Here is a 25,372-nt window from a genome sequence, read left to right on the forward strand (position 1 = left end):
ACTTAGAGCCAATATTTTTTTTTTGAACAGTTAATCATGGACTGTTGAATGTAGACATCTTCAGGCATTTCATCGACTAGATATAGAAAAGAAGGAAAACATATTACAGCTGAAACAATTAGTCAAACATTATCATTACTACTTTTATAATCAATGAATCGTGTCAGTAATTTCTTAAGCAGAAATAGTGACAAATGCTAAACATTATCTGGATCCAGCCCCTAAAATGTGAAAAAGATTTGCTGCTGTTCTCTGTTTTATATCATTCCACTAAGTATCTTTTTATCGTTTTGAATTGTTGGACCTTGGACTCTGGGAAATTGCGATGATCATTTTCACTTGAATCCCTCTTTTCTGATATTTCAGAGACAAATGATTTACTGAGAAAATAATCAGCACACTGATGAAGATCATCATTAGTTGCAGCAAACATATTCAGGCACAGCTTCTCAACAAGTTACTCTGAAGGTTATGATCAGTGTAAAATACAAGTGATTATTACAGACATGGAGTTAAGAGGCTGACTGGTCTCAGATCAGCACCTCTGCACTGAGATGTTTAATACATACACCCCCTGAAGTGAAATATAAATTCAACATGAGAGTGAGGCAGGCAAACAAGTGGGCACTGTGTTAAACCAGCAAAATTAAAACTACTGGGTTTAAAATATGTTATGAGCCATTCGAGGTAAAGGCAGATCAACTGCATTTTGATAGTTCATCTCGTTCTGCTGGGCTGTCAAGAGCCACAATTGCAGTCTTTAAAAAAACAGGTAGGACTCCACAGCCAGGAGATGAGGTGGAATATACATAAATAGTCCATGTTTGGATTCAGATATGTTTTTTTTTTTGGAGGTGAATCAAATGGATATTTTAGTAGACCAGCCAACGAAGCATGGCTGAGTCTGGTAAATCATTCAACCATCTGTTGCTTTGTTAAACTCCAGAGAACTTCATAAAAAGATTATTACTCAAATGCAACTTAAATAACACAATTTCAATTTCCATTACAGGAAACTGAGCTCTTTGATCTTTTAATGCATTTGTAGCGAGTTTAAAGGAAAATTATGAAAACGGCACTGATTACATCTAAGGGTGTTTTGTATTAATTATGATGTGTTCTTCCTTTTTTCCCTCCTCTTTACATGTGCTGATGTGTGCTCGCTGCCAAGGACGAAGTTTAAACAGCATGATTTCACCATTTAATGAGGGCCTTGCTTATGATGTGTCTGGTTTTGAGATTCAAAGCATGTACTGTATGTAAAACAGTTGGCGCGTGGACCTCGACTTTATTCTGAGCTCAAACTGAGAAATGCCAACCAAAAGTAAAGCATGTTGGGTATGTAACTCCCCCCTCCATCTCTCTCTACATCTTCCTCACTCCCTCTCTCTATCTCCCTCAACCACAATGACCTATTTAAGCAACAACGTGTCGGCAGTCTAGATGACAGGATTGTCAAAATACCGCGGTGAGGTTAGCAGAGTCGAGGCGACCACAGCTTACCTTTGTGTAATAGTTTAGAGTAATGAGTTTTACTGTGCTATAAACTGTCACTGTTAAATTCAATAGACATCTCTCTCCCTCCCCTGCCTCTCATTAATTTGCTGATGCTGTGGTGTTATGTTCTGATGTGATTGCTAAATCTTTCTTGGCTCCTTTTACATTGGTGCAAATGTGATTTTCTTCTTTGAATAAATAGTGAGAAAGAAGTAAATTTGAAAACCACAGTTTGAAAAGAGAGCTCACGTTCTCATGTGTCTTCTCTCGAGATCAAACAAATCAAACACATGCACTTTCTCACTTTCAAGAGACTAGAGTGTGACGTTTATGATGTTTACCAGCATGTTTCTCTTCTCTGTCCCGTGTACACCGAGTGCAAACTAAGCATCTGACCTATATTAGAAATCTTTCATCTCTGGAAGACGTGTTTCCCATACATGCGATGTTCTTTTAACACTGTTAGAGGACGTTCTTGGCCTTAACAGGAAACCCCTTTGACAAGTGTGAGAAGATATTCTCTCCTTATATAAAAGCCAACCAATACGTGCTTTGACAGGGAGCCTCCAGAGTCTTTTACTAACCGCTAGATGTGATTTTTCTCAACATAGACAATTATTCCTTTAGTTTATTACTACTGCAGATTTAATGTGGGTTTTTTTTACAGCTTCACAGCAGTGTAATTTAGAGATTTTGGGCATAAGGCCTGCAGTAGTTGGCAGACGTCCCCACTTCTTCCCCTAAAGCTCCCACATTCTGGATAGTTGGACAAAATCTGCCCTTGATTTGACTCAAAACAGCAACTGCTTTCTCAACTGATCAGGACAGTGGGGGCAGTACAGATAATGTGTGATTAGAAATGCTGATTAAAATCCACACTGGGTTTTTCCCTGCCTATTTCACTCTTGTGTATGACTTACAAGGTGCAGTTTCACTCTGTTATCTAAACTGTAATTTGAAACATATACCACTGTTTCTTATCTTTGAGCACAAGCCATCCTGAGGTTCAAATAACAAACGAGAAACGTTTTTTCTCTTTGCATGGAAAGTCTGAATAGGTGTTGGTACTTTTATGCCTGTTCCTACCGTCATCTTTTCAGATCCCTTTTCAGACTGCTAAGTTTACCCAGTGGTGTTATTAGCTAAATCTCCAAAATAAACCAGGTAAAATGTTTCCACACAAACTTTACTATTAGACTGTTGAGTATAAACTAGAGTTTGCTATTTTTTAAACATTGCCAGTGAGGGAATAAGAGAATAAGTCGTCCTACTCACTCTGTTTGAAGCCAAGGAAGGGAATCCTCTCTATGGGCGTGTCTCTGTCTTTCATGTACTTGTAGAGTGCTACTAGGAAAGCCTGCTCCTCCGCTCGACTCTCCTCTGATGTTTCCTCCTCTTTCTTCTCCTCCTTCTCGTTCCTCTCCTCCTTTTCCTTCTCCTTTTCCTTGTCTTTCCCTCTCTCCTTCTCCTCAGCTGAGGATTTCTTGCTGAGGCCGTTGGCCTTGTGTTTGGCTGCTGGGGTTATTTTTCCGTTGGGTACCGTTTTACAGTTGGGTTTGACCTGCAGAGAGAGGGCGTAAAGAGTCGGTGGATGTAATTTTAGATGAAAACCGAACCCTTAACAGAGTGCTATTCAAGTGATGTCAGACGGTTTGGATGAAATGTGTTTGGGTTCAAGCACAAACAAATGTTCTTACGGGTCACATCAATGGAGCAGCTCTTCTTGTCATCAAAGATTAGGGACAGATTAGTTTGACAGCAGCTTCGAGAGAGAATTGCTAATATTGATTTAACTGCTCCAAGGTCACAGGAATATCAGCTGTGGAAGGGCTTTTAGGGCAGATATTTCCTTCAGTTTGAATATTACAACCAAAGTGGAATAGAGGCTTGATGAAAAGAAGCACTGAAAATGCAGAATCAATCATACGCAGTCTTTCAAAATATCACTGAGAATCATTGATTCCTTTAATAAAATGCAGGACAAAAATCTGCCCAACGCAAAAAAAAAAAATAAAGTAGCTTTCCCTTTTCTTCATTGAGTAACATGATTTCTGTAGTAGTCAAGTGATTCTTCTTTGTTCACAATACTGCCTCTTGTTTTTGGAAAATGCAGTGGGGAAAACAAAGTGAAAACATCTTGTTCCACTGTGGGACCATGTTGTACCTATTTAAATGTCTATTGTTGTGGTTGGAGGAAGAGAGAAGACATGGAGAGTGCTGCTAATTAACAATGCCATCATGACTGATCTAACACTGAGTAAATTGTTCAGATGAAAACAAATGATGTTGCTTTGGAGCTCTAACGATTAGTCGATCCATCAATGGACAGAAAAATAGCAAATAGTTTGTTAACTGATTAATCATTTAGTTCCAGCTTGTCCTTTGTGAGGATCTGTTGCTTTTCTTCACCTTATGTGATACTAGATTCAATATTTTTTTTATATTTTGGACTGTCAGTCGAACGAAACAAGTAATTTGATATTCCCACCTTGGGCTACAGGAAACTGTAACATTTTCCATCACGACTAATCAATAATGAAAATAATCCCTATTGTTTGACCTACTGTCCCACAATTACACAGCTGTTTTCATCATCATCTAAAAATCTTTACACAAGCTAACAAAATGAAATCAACTTCACAAAGGCAATAAATGTTTTTTATGTAATTTCCCCTAAACAAATCCCTTCCCCATACACAAGCACTACACCTATATGTGAACTACGTCAACCCATCATGTAACGTGGCCTTCACAGTCACGTGTCCTGCATGTACTGTACAGAATGTAACACTGCACTACTGCACCACTCTGCTGCTGTGTGTCTCACACGTAAATCAGAAATTAAAATGTTGCCACCTTGTTCTGTAACTGACGACCTGAAAAACAGTTGGTTGACAAAACAAATTTGGGTTTGATTACTGAACAACTACTGCATGAAAAGAGACTTTAAGTTTCTCTGATAAACATTTATATGAGTTCTATCTTTTGCGCTGGAATTCTTTTGCACAAATATTTGCATAATTCACTTATATAGTGTGATGTGTATATTATATAAAGCTTTTTTTAACGTCACCTTTCTAATTTCTTTAATCTCCTATTTATCTATTATTTATTTATTTCATTCAAGGAGTTCTTCATATTATTTTTATTTTATTACCTCTCAGTTTATCTCTGTGCTGCTGTAATGTGAATGTCCCCTCGGGAATCTTGTGTTATTTTATCTCAATTTTATCTTGGCTTATCTTACCTTGGTAGTAGTTTTACTCTCTGGGCTGCAGGGGTCTTGTGCTGCCCCTGCTGTCGACCCCTGGGTTGACCCTGATGACCCTTGACCCTGAGCCTGACCCTGGGAGTCCCTCCTCTGAGAAATGGACAGTTTCTTCTTCCGAGGTCGCCCCTTCAGGTTGGGAGCTACGGGAAAGGAAACAGTGACAATGAGAACATCCATTTAGGTGGAAAAGCATATGCTGATGCAGCACTGTGTGATAAGATCGCTACATATATTCTCCTCTTTGCTGCCAACATTTAGTTAAGTCTAGCATTTTTATCTTAATATATTTTACTTGAAAGGAAGAATATAAGAGATATGAAATCTTTTATGGCCAAAAATCAATTTCCCCTCTGGGATCGACTTTTAGCTGAAAAAAATGGAGGATATGACAGAAAAATTTACAATCAGGGAAAGGAATTTCACAGGCCTGCCTAGCCTGTAGCTAATTATTTTTATACTGGATTAGTTCATTGTACATTGTGCTGAATGGGGTAGCAGGCTGCCAAATTGCTCCAATGTGCTAGTAAACACGATCCTCAAGTTCCCTCCCTGCCTAAAAGAGAAACTACATTTAAATTCAGACAGATGTATTTTTAAGATTTCACAGGAGGGCGTCGTAACATTCAAGCAGTTAGTATAATACTGTAAATGACAGATGCTGGTTAACCCACAAACCCACAAAAGGGAAGAAATTTTAAACAAACAGTCCCTGCTAAGAGAAATATTTGATACAGATGCTACAAAAAGTCAGAGCTTGTATGTGTTTCTCACCACAACAACATATATAATACGACTCCGTTTTGTCTTGTTTTTCACAGCAGGACTGCCACAGTTGTCTTTTCATCAACAGCATCGGCATCATAAAGAATTACATTATAATACAGCACCCCAGATGTACTGATCACCATGGATCTATTTTTGGTTTCTCTCTGGTTAGCTTGCTCATGTCTTAAAGCTGAACGCTTTTAATTAAAAACACATGAACCTGCATGATAGAAGCTCTTTGTTTGAAAGGCTGGCAGATATAATTGCTCAGTTCACATTACACACACAATAAAGTATTTAAGTCCTCCAAGTCCTTTGTACACCCACGTTTATGTCAACCCGCGACAGTAATGTAACTTCTTGGCAGAGTGCCTTGCCTCCACGCAGCAACACAAACAGAGATAAGCTCAAAGCAGGGAGAGGGAGAGAGAGAGAGAGAGGGAGAGAGAGAACGAGAAAGAGAGAAAGAAAAAGAGAGAAACTTCAAATAATCCAAGTTCAGTCACGTATTTCACAGCGTCAACGTTCTTTCCTTCCATCTGCAATGACAATTAAATCACATCCAAGGTTGTTCTCTGCCAAAAGGGCCCTGTGATTATTTTTGTCGGATCAAATTCCCATCAAGAAAATGTTACAATAACACCGAAGCTGAATAAAACTAAGAGGCAGTCATTAAAAAGGGTAAAATGATCACGACTCAGCAACCTATCACTTCATGTTGTTATTTTCACAACCGCTACGCTGTGGAGAAACAGCGTAGGGAAAATTCCAAGGGCATTTGTTGTGCATTTGTCATCCCTTTGGCAGTAACAAAAAACAAGTTTTCAACATCTTTACTCAGAAAGCATTCGGTGTGTTTTTCTCCTTCAATGTTTTCTCACTCTGCTGCTCACTCTGCCTCATTTATTCTGCCAATTACTCATTAATGCTGAGAAATTACATAAACCCTATTATTTATTTATTTATTTACTTATGTTTAATTTTGAAGAGACACAAGCACTAAATATTCACTGAATAGATAATGTTACATATCATAGCAGTTACAGCCAAAGCTCATTTGCAATGCTTCAGTTAAAAAATGTGTAATTCACCAACACACAAAACATAAATGTACTTTGAAACTAGATAAAATCTTGAGAAAACTAACTGATGACTACTTGCCAGACAACATTGACTTGTGAAAGATTTATTTTTTAACATGTGACATTGGTTTAAACAAACATTGCATAGGTCTGAGTAAGGTCACACTCTCAGTGCGGCTCTGTTTTTTGTCCAATCACTAACCCCCTGACATCCTATACTGAGTTACATAACCTGCCTGTCTGTTTACATTTTTCATCAGGTCAAATACTGCTGCGTAAGAAAATGCTGCAATTACAGCAAAATGCTGCTGCAAAACACATGGTGACACGGCAGTGAGCGAGTTTGAATTCATTGACTTATTGATAAAGGACAACCTGAACTCAGTTAAACAGCCCAGGTAGATATTATTGTAAACTGGGGTCAAATGCTGCATTTGTGTATTTTTGTAAACATGCACAAACAGGCACACAGGGTCAAGTGCAGACAATCTTTTCTGCTCTGTGTAAGTTGTGCAGACCTTCTGATCTGCTCTTATTATGGCAGAGTTGCATAAGGGAGGAGAGTTCCGCTTTAGAATAACACAAAGAAAATCAAATACAGACAGGCTCTGTGCAGATTGATTTTCTAGAATGGAAACATACATTTATAGTCTGTAAAAACAAAGCTAACAACATCACAAGATAGTGATTTTATAGCACCCTGGGCGGTGTGATATTTTTACCTCTCAGTGGGCATTAAGTGTTTGTGTCAGTGTACTAGAAAAGAAAGGGATCATTTAAGTAGACATGATACTTCCTTCAACAAGACAAAAAAGGGTACTATAGTCATGTAACAAAAATGGCTGCTGACCAAGCTACCAAGTTCTTCCTTTTTGCTTCCCATTGAGCTACTTATTTCTCACTCTGTGGTTTTCTGGTTATCTGGGTCGCTGACATGAACCACATCTTGAAGTGACCAGAGGACTCCTGCCTGGTCCTTCACAAACCCCAGGAAGCAACTGTGCACACACACACAAACATCGGAAACAAACACTGCTGTCATAATACTGAACAGCAGTGAACAGCATTCTGGATAATGGCTGATTGGAGGGAGGTGAGGCTATGCACGCACACCCACACCCACACCCACACACGCACACACATTTACAGGTAAGGGGTATTCCCTGGGGTGTGAATCCATCATGTCTTGTCACAGAGCACAACCCGGAGCCATGGAAGTCACGATCAGCGGCGAGATGCACAGCCTGACAACTTGATCTCCGGATGCAGTCGAACGCCCTCAGCTCTTAACAGCTTTACAACACGGCTATGTCTAATAATTTGTGGCCCCCTTCAGATTCAATTAAATACAGCCCTAATACCTCTGTTTCATTGCCATTAAGTTGATGTCAATGATAATGAAAAACTCATTAGAGACAGCTCAGGAAGGGTTCTGACGGTTCTATGCATCAACAGAGTAGAGCCACAGGGAACCACAACAAAATGGACTGATTGATTGAGAGGCTGCTAGGAATGAAGAGACATATCAAGCCGACTGGAGAATTCAACTGATGGATGCCTCAGTTGATAAGGCTCAAAAAAAAAAAAAAAAAAAAAAAGCTCAGTATCTACATGTGTTCACTTAATGATTGTCTCTTTAAAGGAGGGTGATTTCAAAAATCCTCTTTAAAGCAAATGGACAAATGATTTCTCTGATTATGCACATTTTTTTGTATTTGATTGGCAAAGAGAAATTAAAAGCTCAAAAATCCGAAAAATACTTTGATGTGCTTTATTAATTCATCCTTTCATTTTTCAGTTTGGAATAACACTTATGACTGAAATAATCATAGTCATGACTACAGATGTGTGTAGCAGTTACCTTTTTTTAGCCACAATATAGTGATTTGGATCCAAGGATTTCAATATAGCAGTCAACCACTGAAATATCTGAACAACTAGTGGATATACTGGCACTGTACACACATTGTTGCTCCTTAGATGATGTATCCTATTAGCTTTGGTGAGTCTGACTTCTCCTCTAGCACCAGCATTTATTGTTTTGAGTGAAAAATCTTGATAACTAGATGTGAACTTAGGTACACTCATTCATGTTTCTCTCAGGATGATCTGTAATTTATCAGGTCAAATTTTTAATTTGTCTAATAATTTGATTTATGACCAAATATCTTCAAAAATAGTTTTGCAGGTACACCAACTCCTATCCTGGTCTCAGCTATGATTTGTGTTAATTAGGAAACTTTAGCATGCTAAAATCATATAATAATATACATTATATGTGTTTAACATCACCATGTTAGCATTGTCAGTGTGAGCACGTTGGCATGCTGATGTTAGCATTTAGCTCCACATGCTCAATAAAAGCAGAATCTCAAGCTCAAGCATGAAGTAGAGCTTAATTAAATCTACTTAACCACTATCTTAGTCACTTAATCAATATTTTGCTATCACATGAAAAACATCTTGTTATGACAATAAACTTTTCTGTTATAACTGTTATAATGCCTCCTTTTCTGGCATGACAGCAATACACTTCTGGCAATAAAATGACTCATAGTCTTGTTTTACTGTAGAAACCAGAGTGAAGGGACTGTTATTTTGCAATCATCTTAGTAATCACATTATGGAAATGTACAATGAGGCTGTTACGAATGTTGATCATTCATTTTATGGGCATTTGCAAAGGTCAAGCTAAAATAAATCACTTATAAAGTTGTTGAGAAATACTGACACGTAAAAGTTACTAATAACCAGCAGCACAACTCTAGTCCAACACCAGTTTGATCAATCAGTTTTGTAAGTTATGCACAAATAAAATGCTAATCTCTTTACAGATGCAGCAACTGTTCTGACTCATCAGATGTGAAATAGTTTTCATCCCCCAGACAAACTGTGAGTGACTGACTGAGGAAGGATCTATTATCTGCACTTTAGTGAAACAAAGCTCCCACTCATGTCTTTACTCAGACACTCAATTCTACAGTTTAACTTCAACTTCCTCTCACCATAATGAGGTCCAAGTTCAAACAAAGAGGTGAAGGAGGAGGAGGAGGAGGACTGAGGTATGACTAGAACAAGCAGTGGTAGGTGAAAAACATGTTTTGACATATTTTGTTGTCTCACTTGGTTGCAAATTCACTAAAGGCCTGACACCCACTCAGCAATTATCAGCATAGCTCGCAGCCAAAGGTAACATTCATGTTGCAATAGATGGCATTGTCTGCACAGTACAGTACGTCCCTCAGGACAGATCACAACACAACACAATACAGCACAATTTTGTAACAATAACAATTCACCTTTCAAGTAATTTCTCAATTAGATTAAATATCTTTTAAGGAAGAACGGCATGCCCTAAGGGGCAGCATACTAAGAAATAACATACAAATACAGAATAAATGGCAAAACATCCCGTTAATAAATGTTGAAACACAAACCAGATCTTTATGCAGTAACCACTTAAGTCAGTTAAACAGCACAGAGACACTGACAAGTAGAGTTATTGTAAATTCAAGTTCTGTTACAGCTAATCAATGTGAATTCTCCAAGAGAGATCCACTCAGTCAATTTGAAGTCACTCCTTAGTGGTGAGGGGGCAGAGGACTTAAATGATTTTTAGCCAAGCACGGTGTAAAGTCATCTGTAAAACATCCTGCAAGTGCAGACCACAATGGCCACAGCTTCAGGACAATGCACATCAGCACAGGTGAGAAGAAATCCTCCCTGGGGTTAATTCAGTAAATGAAACTAAACCTGCGAACACGCCCACACATAGACAAAGAAGGTCACTCAGGTCAAACATACAGGGTTACAGTGGTGTGTTGGAAATTTACAGCCAGTCATAAAACATAAAGCACCATCACAGACAGTATTTGAACTCACACACTGAGCAAAAGCATTTTCATGTCCGTAAAAAAAAGGTAATGAAGCAATAATTCTGGTGAAAAGGGGAAGTTTTTAAGATGGAAAACAGAAGCTGTGTTTTGTAACCCAAATTAGAATTAAACTGAATAAAATGGAACTGAATAGAACATGATTCATGAGATTAAAAATATGACTCATACGGAAAGATAATAGCACCTGTCAGAATGCAAGAAAAAAAAAGAGAGAACTGAAGTAGATAAACCCTAACAAATAATGAATAAAACATAACAAATCATGATACAAAACACCCTCTGATACAACTCTTGAGACAGACTTTAATCTGTAGAGCAGCGGAGCATTAAATGTGTGATCAGTGAAGTGATATTACACTTTGGTGGAACATTTTAACTCCACTGGAGGCACAGGGATGTGACAAGGGAGGCTCCAAAGCAACAAGGCAACAGTACCAGAGAGAATATAAAAAAGGCAGCGATGACTGATTCCTCTGCCAGCAGTGACAGGAGACACTGCGTCTTCACTATACGCACATCAAAGATCTCAGAGGTTGGAGAGATTTCAAGTAGTTCTGCTCAAGGACTGCATGTTTCTGACCACAGTTTTCTCGGTAGGCTCAAAAGGTTTTCTGACACAAACTATCGGTTCCAAATCAGACCAACCTCAAGAAAACAAGATTCTGGACATATCCACCCCTCTTTTCATTTCAGTGTTATTATTTTTAAAGGTTAACGTAAATGTATGGAAATTAATAGCTCTCATTTATTGTCTGGTTGAGCAACCAGCTCCAGTGTGTCGCCCCCACGTCTGAAACTGAAACTACACTCTTGATTTTCCATATGTAAAGTAGTGAGTATTAAGCGCTCCCTCCTCTCCATCATTTTGTTGCTGACTCCAGCCACCGTTGCATTTCACGTACTGATATCAGGCATTTTTGATGTGCTCATAATTCTCATTTTGTCACATCTGACAGCAGAGTTATTCCTCTGTTCCTGCGCTCGAGGCACGTTTATGCGCAGAGTCATTTGAGACACACTGACAGCACAAAAAAATTTAATGAACAGTAATACTTCAAGCATCTCTATCACTGCAATCATCAAAAATTACACAATGCGCCCACAGAGTGAGACAGAGTGTGTGGGTGGACAGAGTACATTGTTTTTATTAATCATCAAAACCTTCGTAGGTTGAAAGATGATACAAGTGTTAATTAATTTTTCATAATTATACAGAGAGAGATCATCATTGATAAACTGAAAAACATTTCGCAGCAGAAAGTACGAGTAAGATTCCTATTAGGTCAACCTCAGGGGGATTTAACATCAATAACACTGAAATATTTTCATCACTGGTGTTATTTTCTTGCCTGTTTTTGCCTGTGTGTGCAACTGCAACATAAGAAGATATTTTTATGCCGCTGTGGCTGAGAGCTATTCTGAATTTAATGAGGAATGCATTTAGCTCCTTCTTGGGCATAACAATGGATACTAGTTACCATTGTAATGCCAGGCCTTCAAGGAGCTTGACGACCTGGAAAAAAAAAAAAACACATCCAAGTTTTGCCAGGCCTTCAACAACAACTATCTCAGCTTCCAATATAAAAGAGGGAGAGAAAGAGGGAGGGAAGAGGAGAGAGTAGTAACAGAATCAGAGAGAGAGAGAGAGTCAGACAGAGAGAAAAAGCAGTAAACACAACACCACCAAGCAGTGAGAGCGACAATTTAAATCTCCGGCGTTCAGAGTCAGTGAACAGTGTGGTGTGTTTGGAGAGAGCACCTGTATCAGGAACTCTTGTCCTGACTACTGACACACACAAAATCACTGTAATACAAGGCTATTAGAGCATGCGTCTCAGTAAAAGGCAGGGATTAGTCCAGCAACTAAAAGAGCTCTAACAACAGTCCCCTGAGGTGCAGCCGACTCATTCACAGGTCCTCAACAGCTTCTGGTAAACAGGCCGTTCTTTTAAACCACACACCTTGATATACTCTGCTTCAACCTCTCTTTCAAAGAGCAAGTTAACCTAGATAAACAAAAAAAATCCCACATTGGTCTTTTTTATTTTCATATCTCTAAACCTAATTTGTTCAGAATTTAAGATATTTGTGTCTGAGATTTTTCTGTCCCAGTACAGTGGAGATTAAATTAGTTGTGCTGCTCACAGCATTGAAAAATTAACTGCTCTAATTGTTTGGGGGTTTGTTTGTTTGTTTGTTTTTTTGAGAGTCAGCAGGACAAGTTTAAAACACAACACTGACATATTATCACCTTATAAAATTGTTATGGGGAAGCTGTTAGCAAACAGCAGTTTCCTATTTACACATCCAGCAGACATGGAGCAAGCAACAGCAACATTCATTTGGAGTCCTATTTGTTGTAGTGTAAGTCAAATATTCACTCTCCTCCTAGCTCTGTTTTGGTCTCCACTAACTCCTGAAGGAAATATATGGCCCTTTAGCAGCTAAAAGCTCCACTGTGCTAACTTTGCCAGTCTGTTGTTTGGTGCTGGACACGGTGTTTTCAAACCTTTTCTGCTGAAAACAGCTGCCTGCAGCATCTGGAAATGAGTCTGATGAGAGAAGTGAGACTGAAACAAAACACTAAAGTTCTGGGTCATAAAAAACCAAAACAATGCACTGAAAGACGCTACAGTGTTAAGGGGAAACTGGAGAGCCAGGTGATGATCACTTTAATACTATAACGCAATACTATAATGTAGTCATTTGACTATAAAGCCAGTTTTTATTGGACCTACTTCCTAACTGAAGAAATTATCCCCCTAGTGGTCTGTGGATTATCCAGTGTAACAAGAAAACTGTCCTCTGGGGAGACATGTCACTGATTGATTGTTTCAATGGTTTGGTTGGACCTATCCTTTATCCAAACTCATCCTCTCTCTATTGGACACTCATGCATGTGTGGACTATGAATGTACAAACATACTAACACTGCAAAGACAGGAATCCATATAATATTTTCTGGTCTGGGGAGATTCTCACTGGATCTTCTCTCCTTGTTGCAACAGCTCTAACACCCTGTTCCACTCTATTTCCCAAACCCATCATTTCCTATACAAATATTGCATTATATCGGCTACAGTCTGTTTTTATTTTCGTCAAAGACGATTCCCCTTAGCTGGCTGACTGACAGCTGTGTGTGCATGCATCATTATCTCCTTCACAGAGCCTGTCTGTTGCCGTAGCCTGTGGCAGACCTCAATCACACAGTATTAGAAATGACTTCAGTTTCCATGGAGTGCTGCGCTTTTGCCTGCTGCAGGTGCGCCGCACATTATCTGAACCAATGGGGATATAGGTGAACTAGTTGTTCTGCCCATCTGGAACTACAGACATGTAAAATTCAGGTACTTGGGGCTAACAAGTTCATTTGATTTAGCTTGCGGAAGCCAAGGCATAATGAGTGAGAGAGTGTTGCTGATAATGTTCCTGTTCCTGGAAGCAGAGGTCATTGAGGCCAATATGCTGTTTGGATAAATGAAAATAGAGAAATTAAAAAAATAACTAAACAAAATGGATGCAAATGCACTCCAAAGCATCCTGCACATTCTGAGAAGCAGCTCAAACTTGGATATTTTCATAATTAAGAAAAACAGGAGTCATGATCTCCTTTCCAATTATGTTGCGTTTGCAGGTGCAATTCAGTACAACCTTAGGAAGAATACTAATTCACTTCCATCTTTAATTCGAGTCTTGTTGAGGTTTAAAATGCTGGTCAGGTCTGAAGTCTGAGGTTTTAGCATACAGTCGGGTAATAAGATCCAGAGTAGAGGGTCTGTGCTAATGCCGTGAAAGGTGCGCAGTAGATAAATCATGTTTATAGATTGATGTCCTCTTCTATGGCCTCTGTGAATATAACAAGATTGCTTCCAATTGCATCTAAGTATGAGCTTTATGCATGCAAACCCACTGCATAATAAAATACTGTGAGCACGGATATGGAATAAATAGTCTCGCTTGCCATTTTAAACTACAGCCCACCACACCAGCTATTATCTGGTGTTTATATTCTAATATGTGAATATACTGTAAAAATGCCGCTTCTTTGTGTTAATCCTGACAATTTGTAAAATTTAAATCCCACAGCACTGGGAGGAATACATCAATTCTAAGTGAAATCAATTCGGTCCCCCCTCCCACCTCCACCTCTTTTTGACTTTCTCCCACTCTTCTGCTTCTCCTATCTATTTCTCTTTCCCTTCTATAATAACTATGTGTGCAGCAGTAAATGTAATTACAAAGGGGTGTGTGTGTGTGTGGGGGGGGGGGGGGGTTGTGTGTGCATGGGGGGGAATGATTGCTATGCATGCACAACAAAACGCAACATTAAAAAGCTATTATCAGAAAAGGGAACATTTTGGCAGATATATGGCGGAGGGCAGCTCCCGCCATATGTTTGTGGAGACGGGGACAACAAGTCAGGTAGTAATTATCAATCATCATCAGGAGAACCTGTCAAAATGCTAGGCCGGGCACGCTCTGACTAGCGTTGCCATGGAGACAAGCCCACATCCCAGCAAGCGTGTGTTTACCAGGACCTTAAAAATACTCTCCCATATTTTTATCTCACACTTATAAAATCGTGTAAATCGTTCTTTTAGCTTCTTGAAGCCATGAGCACTTCTGAAATGTGTGTGTCTCTGAGTGTGTGTGTGTGTGTTTGTGTTAAGGGTTTCCTGCCAAGCCATACTAGGGAAAGAGATTTTTCAGGGATAGAATTGAGGATAATTTTGGTTGAGGTTATGGTTTTGGTTTTACAACGATTTCCTCGCCTTCAGTATCAGGCATGTTAGGGGCTACAATTAGCAGATGAATATGTAAATGGAATATTCTCACCATAGTCATATTAAGACAAATGTGTCTGTGTGTGTATGTGCACATACATAATGCATTTCCCGGTAATGAACTCATTTCTGTGACCATACTGTTGCTGTACAGAGACTCTCCATTCAGACTGTCATAGCTAATATTCCTCTGCAGAGAAAAGAGGACATTCTCCCAAACCATCATGACTTTGTCAGTTTCAATTTTACACATAAATTTTTCCTTTTTTGCATAGCCTAATACACTTTCACTTTTAGATACACCAGATGCCTTTAAATTCAAATTTCAGTTCCTGCCATACAGGCTGTTCAAACTACTAGCATTTCCAAATAGTGTACAGTAGGTGTGACTTTTCACAGAATCACACGAGGAATGTTTCTGAAACCTTTCCAAATGTTTGTCTGAACGACAATGTTGCATTCAGATGACAATCAATTTCTGTGTGAGCTCAATCCTCCACCTCTCCAGGAATGAGGATTATTTTCACTTAAAACAACCTCTAAAAAATTAAATACATAAGCAAGTGAACATGAAGGCAATTTAGGGAGAGACTGGTGTAAGTGCAGTGTGAATTTTCCTGCTTTATTGTGGCAGTCATTTGGAGAAAAAAAAAGGTAGTGTTCTTAATTCATTATTTGTGCGCCGTTGTGCATGCTCCCCCTGGGGAGAAGCAACATTACTCTTTCATCAGATCAAATGAAGCGAAGCCGTGCCGTTCCAGGAAGAGCCAATTAAACTGTTCAAAGAAGTTTATTATTGCGACGGATTATGAAATCATTCTCATCGGATTCATTGGGGTGTGTGTTTCGACAAGGGTGTGAATGTGTGTACTTTACCACTGCGCAAACTCATAAATGCTGTCGACTCAAGCTTTCCATTTACAAAGTAAATAAGAAATTATGGCACGCAGTCACAGTGTTACATGTTTCACAAGAGAAATTTAACATAATTTATAGTCAAAATAAGCTGTGATTATATGCAGAAAATCATTCCTTTGAATTTCTGTTTTCTTCTCTCGTTCCTTCCTCCATTCTTTCTCTTTCTTTGTTCTGTCCACCTCATGTGATCGCCTCATGATGGTAGCGTCGCCTGTTAAGTACTTATTAACACACATCACATTCGAGACATGGCTGGGTTTAATCTTAACCCAGATCCACTGACTGACACACACACTGAGGAATGCAATGACCTCTGACCCTGGAGAGCTTAATAATTTCACCCGGTATTTAGCTCAAGACACACATACACTGTGTAATTTTACAATAAGGAAAATCTCTTTGTTGATGGTTCAAGTCCAACTAAGCACAATATTTTTATTTTTCTGTACTAAGCTGTAATAAATCACAGCAGTCAAGACAAAAATAAAACAAATACACTACAACACAATAAAGGCTGTGAATATCTGACAAGTGAACATGTCAGTTCAGCTTTTGCCTGTGCCCAACTGTTGGCAAGTGGCTTTTAATGGCTATTGTTCCAGGAGAGGAAATTAAAAAATAAATCCCATTTTCCAAAGAAATGTTAAGAGCACGCAGAGGGACTGTCCCAAATACACACCCTGTTGTTCCAAGAGTGCCAAATGTAAAACAGAGTCAAAGTTATATAATGTGGAGGATTTGCTAAAAACGGGATAACCTTCAAACACTTCCACATCATTGATACTGACAGACTGCAGCAACAACTCAGTAGGACCGGGGCTTTAAAAAATACAGTATTTCAATTTGGCTTTTGGAGAGAGAGAAAGAGAAAAAGAGAGAGGGACAGATAGAGAGAGGGAATGGGGGGAGAGAGAGAGGGAGGGAGAGATGAAAGGGAGCAGTGGATAAGCTTCAAGGCTTATCCTATTCATTACTGGAGGAGAAAAAAAAAATCACAGCATCGTCCTATAAATAAATGAATGCCAGGATAAACACGAAGCCCATACATCAATAAAACATATGTATTCTAATAGATCACGCTCTAGTTACACTTGATGGGATTGAGTTGGCCAATGAGCCCAATCATAGGGACTTTATCATTCTGAAAAGCTACACAGCATTAAGCCATGGTGATTATAAATAATCATCATTCCCATAACAAAATAGGCCAATGGATACTTTTATCTCTCTGTTCATTTTTTCCTCATCTATATGCTAATTTATTGTATTTTAGGGATTTAAGGAGTTCATTCCAAAAAAAATCTACAAATAATTAAAAAAAAACACAAAAAGCTTACTCCTATTCTGTATGTGCATATAAAAAAAAAGTTACGCTTGTAAACAAATGACTAAATCAGTTTCAGCAGTGACACCGTTTACGTAGGCTTCCTGTTTCCCAAGAAATGTCAGCATCATTTTGGAAAGAAACGTGGAAACATCAATCAAAGTCATCACATACAGTATAATCCTCCCTTTGCTACTGTCATCTATCAGCGGTGTAACAATGATTTGTGACGTCACTTATGCTACAAAAGTTCTTTTCAGAAACAACAGCCGACAGCAAGCCTCAACCTGCAGACATGAGAAAGATGCCTGACATTTAACGCAACAACTCGGCTACAAGGCTGCATTCATGAGCTGTTTCTACACCAGCCTCACTGGCAGAGGCAGACTTTGTAAACAGCATCTACAGTTACACTGATGAGTCAGACGTGCTCACTCCAGGTTTCAACATGTTGTTCTATCATTTTTATTAGGGACATTCAGGAGTTGTATCACAACTCACATCTGGGACTTTGTGGAAATATGACTCACTCCCAGCTACAGACATACCGCATTTTTTAATCGTGTAAATATAATCTTGCTTGTTTTAAACCTCGCAGTGGTTCTTCCACATCTGAATGTATTAATGGAATAATCATCTAAGCCATTATGAATGAGGTTGAACCAGACTGCTCAGCTGAAGTGTAAAGTAATTAATGACAAGCTCTGCAGTTTATCAGAGGTTTAAATTACGCAACTGCTTTGGAAAGAAAAATCTCCAAGCCTGATAATGACCATTCAAATTATTTGTAACTATCAAGCCACACCTTAGGAGGACAAGTTTAGGACATGCAGAAAATATAAATGTTTATTTCCTGTGAGCTACACCTTATATACTTCTATCTATCACTATCTATCATTTACACTTCAGCGCCTTTATTATTTTTGTCAGCGTTAACATCCTGTGGTACCGTCGCAAGCAGGTGCCAGAAAGCTATCTCTGGTGGTGTGTTCAAGGACACTCCAACATCCAAAGTCTGAAAGTCTGCTGACTAAAGAAACACACACATACACATACAAAAACAAACCAAACACTACATTCATGACCCACAATGTGTTGACAGAAAACCTTATATCAAACAGAATAATGTTTAAAGTAGTTCAAGTTTGGCAGATGACTCTGAAAACGAGGGTATCTGTAAATGCAGCAACAGGAGAGATTTCAAAACAGTCACTGCTTGCAGCTGCAATAACGTGATGATAGTGTGTGACATAAATAGATGACCAGCTATTTTAGCAACTGTGTTGGATCATCTATATAAAGCATTTTCATACCATAGTGACACAATGGCAGACTTAAAGGCAGGGAAATCTCTAAATCAACAAACTTTTGGTTATCCTTGTTTAATATCAATCTAGAAAATAAACTTTTATGATGCTTATGTCCTGCTTTCCACCAAATTAATAGTAACCTAATAAAAGGAAAAAAAAAATGAAATGCTGTGTAAATAATTTTCCAATTTACTTAATACACTACGTGAAATCACATTTTGTTCTTGTTGATGCAGACCTCATACTTTCTAGGAGATAAATTATTTAAATGGATCTTCACTAAAAAGACTACTGTCTTATGTAGTGTACATTTCATCTCATTCAATTTTTCATTGATGTTCTAGCCATTTTAAGAGACCACTGACCAAATAAATGTAGTTGATATTTCTTCTACTCAAACAAAAAAAACATGCTTAGGGGGTTGCAATATTTTTTAAGCCTAAAGGAGTGACTGCTGTATTCCTCCAGGCACATCCTCCACCCATCAGGTCAGGGGTAGCCTGTATGTAGCCTGAGAGGCGAGTCCCAGGGCAAAGAAAGTTAGCAAATTACTCTCTGCTGCTCTCAAGCCTATTGCTGTGAGCACATGGTAATAATTGAAGGCGAGTAAGTTGAGCATATCAACATTTTTATCAGCTCCTGCCTTATCTCATCTGGATTTACAGAGCTGGACTGTCAGAGGGCAGTGTTTAGAAAGATTTTACTCCTCTAAGCTATATGTGATTTGCATTAAATACAACATATAAATCCACCCGATCCTTCAACTGATGATCCTTCAACTTAAGTAAGATAATACCTGGGTGTTATTTCTTCCTCTACTAGTCATTTATCCTTAATCAGCACAGTTTCTTGGAGAAACCTTTGCACTGTAAATAACAGGACCTGACCTCAGAAAAGCTTCTCACCTAAAACCAGATGGTTATTTATCTCTCTGTGCTGTTTGATAAAAATTTATAAGCTGCAATGCAAAGGAATATGTGTAGAGCTGGTGTGCTGCTGATGACATAATTGGGATAATCTGGAAGACTGTGCCTTATTCAGCCCAGAAGTCCTGCTAATGCTGCTGATGCCAGTGCAAGAAAGTGCTTTTAGTTAAAATAGCACATCAATTTTGCCTGTGCATAACAGGTAGAGTAATAAATAAGACACATCCTGCTCACAGTGTGTTAAGGCCAGTCGTACAGCATGACATGTTAATTTATACAGTATGTATAAAAGCCTACAGTGTAAAAATATGTATCTTTCATTTCTTGTAAGAGCATTATTTTAAATACATGTAAAGACATGACAGAGTCCTATATAAGTGGCCTTTCACCAGATGTTCAGTACATTATTTTATACAGTCCGTGTCCTGATTATGAAATCTGACAATACAGCTACAACATGTGCTCTTTTCTCCTCTAAATTCCTGCTCTATGGCCTCTGTATACTATGACATATGGACAATGAAAAATTCATGGGCCGGTGGTTAACACAAATCTGCAGAGGAGACGGGAAAACATGAGCTTAGCAAGCAATTTGCCTATTACATTAACAGACGGGGCTGTCATGGGATGATATTGGCGTATGCATATTTCATCTAATCTGATTTCATGTTTAAAGAGCGAGCAAGAAAGTGGTTCAAGTTGTGGAAACAATGACATCATACTGTATGTTCGTCTGGTGACCCAACCCAATCAAGCAAGCAGGACTGAATGTTTTTAAAGATATTATCTCAAAGTACACGCATAAGATCTTAGCATGTTTTCTGCTTTTTAGATCTCTCTTTCCTTCATCTCTTCTTCTCTTAGTACAGTTTATTCCTCAGTATCAGTTTAAGTGACAACACGAGTCACCAAACAGGAAATCTTTTTTTTTTTTTTCAAACACAGATGCAGTTAACTCAGACAAGCAGAAACACCCTCATAAAAACACCCGAAGCACGACCAAATTCAGCCACAGATGTACAAGTCTATCCCACACGCACAACAGTACAAAAATAGAATAAAATTCTGTTGATGATCAGTGCATCTGGACAATGTTAATATATTGAAGCAATAAATTGTTTGTTATACTCATCCCACCCTGGAGGATTACAAAAAAGGATTCCAAAGGATTGTGCTGAAAATGTTTCTTTTTAATAAAAATCAAACCAGCACTGAGAGAGAGATATTTCAAACAAAACACACTGAGCTGAGCATGAAATATATGGTTTCTGTGCCAAGGAACGAGACCTGGGGAATATAGGACAAATGAAAAAGCGAAAGAGGAGGGGAGGATGGATGGGGGGGGGGGGCAGCTCTTCTCAACTGCTCTGCCTCAAACATGATTGCCTCACTAACTTTCAAAATACTGTTGATTTAAGCAATGTGCACACAAGGGGTGTTAGGTTTCTGAAGGGGTGGAGGAAGGGAGGGGGAGAGGAAGGTCAGCAGTTTAGGAGCATAACTTCAGAATCAGAGAAATTGGGAAAAATGTTGGTCATAATATTTTCCTTAAAAGACGCCGAAATGAGTAGCTCTGCTCAGAGCATAGCTCTGTAGCTACGTGACACACATGTTGTTTAAATATACGGATATGGATATCTACAGCACCTCTGTGTCGAGCTTACAAATGTTTATGTTGTTGCTTTGTAGCACATGCAGTGTCCCCGCCAAATGAATGTGAGTAACACTCAACAGAACTATGACAGCTAATAACAAAACCTTAAACCTTGTCATCTGTCATTCAGCGCTGCAGAGGCCTGGCCCACTCAAACTATTTCTGGCGTTTTCTCACAGCAGAGGAGCCTCAGTAATGCCAATATTATTATAGTACAGTTGAGTATGTAACACCTTCTTTATTCTAACATTTATATAAGAGCTTGTTTTTCATTCAGCACACTGCTGTGCATGAAATAACTAAAGAACACTTGTACCAGTGAGGTCTGCCGCATAACCTTTATTTCCTTTTCTGCAATTGTGTTCTGGTAATATAACATTCCTCCTGGCAAGAAATTAAATTGGGGACACAAAGTAGCACGGGCATAATCAATCCACGCTGGCAGAGAATGCATGATAATTATAAACAAAAACGGTGTCATTCCCCATGAGGAAAGAAGCTGCAGGGGTGACAGGCGATGCTGAACATGAATATGGATCAAAGGACTAAAGATCTTTTAACTGACGCAACTGCAGTGGCTCAAAAGCAGAGATGCCAGTGGTAATGTGGACGAAAAACAAAAAAACAAAAAAACAAAAACATGAATATAGATCGAGTTAGATAAAGCACAGTCTCCGACAACAGCCACTGTCATTCCAGGAAGGACCTTACATCGCTGAGTAAAGTCAGAGCAAATGTTGAGGATATTAAAGTTGTTATGTAAACAGGAGCAGCCGGAGCATGCTGATGTTTCATTACTCACCTCCAAAAACATAAATAAATCAGAATGAGGTTTATTTGTATTTTTGGACATGCTCAAAAAATAAAAAACATAAGATGCTGGTTATACAATAAATCTGTACATGATTATGATGTATATACATCTACTGTTGTGTAGAATCCATAGCCAGGTTACCAAGAATAGACTGGTTTCACCACCTGGCTTTCATCTGATGGCTACATTTCACACAATACTGTACCAACAGGCTTGCTGAAACTCTGCAATAGCACTTTTTTTTTTTGCCTGAGCCCTCTCGTCTTCTCTACCCCCTGAGGTAGCTTGACATACTTTCATGAATTAGCCTAGACAAGACGGACGGCTATTAGAGCTGCCACAGCAGATTTGGCTGAATCCAAAAGGTCAGAATTAGCATTGAGGGAAGCACAGAAGAAAGTCCTAAAATTGTTCCCCAGATCAAATTTTAACTTTTTAATATTTCACAGCTGCCCAGTATTACTTCTTACATGTCCACAGTGCTGGTATTTATCCTAATAAAGGTGGATTTAATATGGCGTTTATAGCTGCTTTTTCATATGGAGCCTGTAAACGGCAGGAGAACTTTACTCAGCAGCTGTGTATGTTTCTTCGTGCATATGTGCAAACATTCATCTATGTGTTTGTGCCCAACAGTAAGACGCCCCTGAGGCCTTAGTTCACTTGGCAGAATGACGGAAATTACTTAGCTCTGCTGTTTTGAAACAAATCACACAACAAGTCTCCTAGCAGAAATAAAAACCTGCTTCAAACCTAGTAAACCTTCATGTGAATAACATTAGAAATCTGGTTGCCTTAGTCAAAAAAAAAAAAACAACACAAAAACGTAGCACTCCCTTAGGCTCTGAAAATAAACCTTTAGCTTAAATGTGGCTCACAGAGGAATGGCATTATTGAGCCAAGTGAATGAGCAACAGCAGCCACAGGATGTTAGCGTTACTATTCATAAGTTATTTTCCTATGCCTAAAACCATTTTCCCTTCTGGTCTCACCTCTGCTACTCTCTTAAAATGCAATTACCTACTGGTAAATTTACAGGAAAAGAAAAACAATGACTTCTGACCAGAGGAGCCGTTACTGTGAATGTCAAATTGATGCGGCACAAGAGCCCGCTGAGCTCCACTGTGCTACCGAACAGAGGAAATATAAAGAGAGATGAATCACATTATTCCTTTGTCTTAGCCCAGCTCGGGGTTAATAAAATGTGTGGATTCATGAGCGGTAGGGAAAGCACAGTGAATGGCAAATAGACATGTTCAAGCACTTCAAAATTCCTCACTGGAACCACAGAATGTTTTTCATAGGTGTGACTGGTGAGGGTGTTTGAATGGCGGTCACTTGTGTTCGTAAACAGGAAGACCCCTCCAGGGACAAATGAACTGAGTCTAAATGGAAAACATATTGAAAGCATATTGAAAAGCAAATGATAGTCAATTGTATTGTATTGAATTTCTATTTTTGTCTTAATTAACTAAGCTAAAACAACACTGATCAAAAGCACGCTCAGTTTACATGGCTTTAATGCAGTTGGGCAATGAAAGGTCAAAATGGACAAACAGAAGAGTAATAACAAACAAAGGAATGACGGCGGAAATGAGACCACAGCACACAAACTAATGATCTGTACACAAATCCAAATTACAGCTACGGAAAATGTAGAACAGACAGCAGGACAGCAGCTGTATTTGGCTTTGGAACCCAAACGATACAGTAGATCCCTTTTCTTTTCCATTTGATGGTCACCATTTTGAGGCAGCTCTTACACAAATTATAATTTTAAATGGACTCAAGCACATTTTCTGGAATTTCACAGACAAAAAGTGAAAACACCGTCCATTTTCCAGTAAAAGCAGACCTAGAGACCATCCTGCGATGGGATCCCGCATGTCAACGTGTTGACATTTCAACCCATGCTACAGTACACATTGGTCAGACCACACCTGTCTTCAAAATCTGCCTTTGTTTTGATCTAAGCCGCACACCTGTAAAGTGTGGGGACTGCATCTTGTTATGATGCAGATTTGATAACAGTTATGATGTTATCAACACGCTGACGCTAAGCAAAATATGTCCATCGGCAAACTGACATATAAACACCTGCCAAAGTGCTCAAAACAGCCTCTGTGGTACTTCCCACTACAGTCGGTGTCTCTAGGACCATATTTTGCCATGATGACACAGAGACTCACAATGTGAAACCAATACCAGCCACACACTGATAACAAATGGTCAGGGTAACCAAAATGACAGAACTGAAAGTTTGCGATGAGCCGTACTGTGAGAATGAGTTTTAAGTGCGTGCTTACATTCAGAGCTCAGGATATGAGGATGTTTCATGGGGCCAAGTGCAACACTCCAAATGCCATAAACTGCCACCGTAATGGCTGTTGGCATTTCAGATGAGCTAATATCATAACTTATGTAAAGGCTACGATCAAATCTCCAGCTGCCACACTCACCAAACTCATCGCAGATGCTCTCGTTCTGCAGCAGGGCGGGGTGTTCGAAGGTGTCCCGGCAGTACAGGATCCTCGTGTTCCCGCCCAATGCAGCGATGCCGCCCAGCGCCAGCACCGTGTGGTCTATGAGCATAGAGGAAGGCTGCTCTCTGAGCCGTGCCAAAACTGAGCGGTAACGGCAATACTGGGGGTAACTGAGGACCAAAACCTTCCGCCCATCCTCCTCCTGGCCTGAAAAACACAAGAAAATACAAACACACAGTTAGAAGGTCTACAGAGATTAAACATAGTTTAATTCAACATTCAATAGGGAACACTTTAAAGGGAAATAGGGAACGTTTTGTTTCTCAAGTGCTCCTATAAGATTTGTAGGGAACGGCAGCACTTAATTTTACAGGACACATTCACTCATCCATTTCTCCTCAGATTTTATTACTTTATTCTCTCTCATAGATCATTCTTTGGCTGCTATTACATTCTGGCTCATCTATTGCCAGTGTACTGGGAATATGATCCTTTTACTCCTTACCATTGGCCTTAATGAGATCTTAAACTTTAAGTTTGTTCCTTCTGTAATTTTGATAAGTAAAAGATAAAAGGTAAATGTGAGGTTGAAAAAGAAATAAACTTTTTATGGACATATTGCCAAAACACTTATTTATTTTCAAATGA

At 39.0% G+C, this 25,372-nt stretch overlaps 1 protein-coding gene across 1 annotated transcript in view; it reads right to left on the bottom strand.

Moving 5' to 3' along the window:
• arid5b (AT-rich interaction domain 5B) overlaps nucleotides 1-25,372 on the bottom strand; it is a 73,728-nt gene that overhangs the window by 16,047 nt on the left and 32,309 nt on the right. Inside the window, exons 4-6 of the mRNA XM_041049555.1 lie at nucleotides 24,701-24,931; nucleotides 4,745-4,908; nucleotides 2,773-3,058 (exon numbers count right to left, since the gene is read on the bottom strand). Coding sequence (XP_040905489.1) covers nucleotides 2,773-3,058; nucleotides 4,745-4,908; nucleotides 24,701-24,931 — 681 coding nt within the window. The remainder of the gene's footprint in view (nucleotides 1-2,772; nucleotides 3,059-4,744; nucleotides 4,909-24,700; nucleotides 24,932-25,372) is intronic.

Source organism: Toxotes jaculatrix, chromosome 11 (assembly GCF_017976425.1).
Source record: "Toxotes jaculatrix isolate fToxJac2 chromosome 11, fToxJac2.pri, whole genome shotgun sequence".
NCBI lineage: Eukaryota > Metazoa > Chordata > Actinopteri > Toxotidae > Toxotes > Toxotes jaculatrix.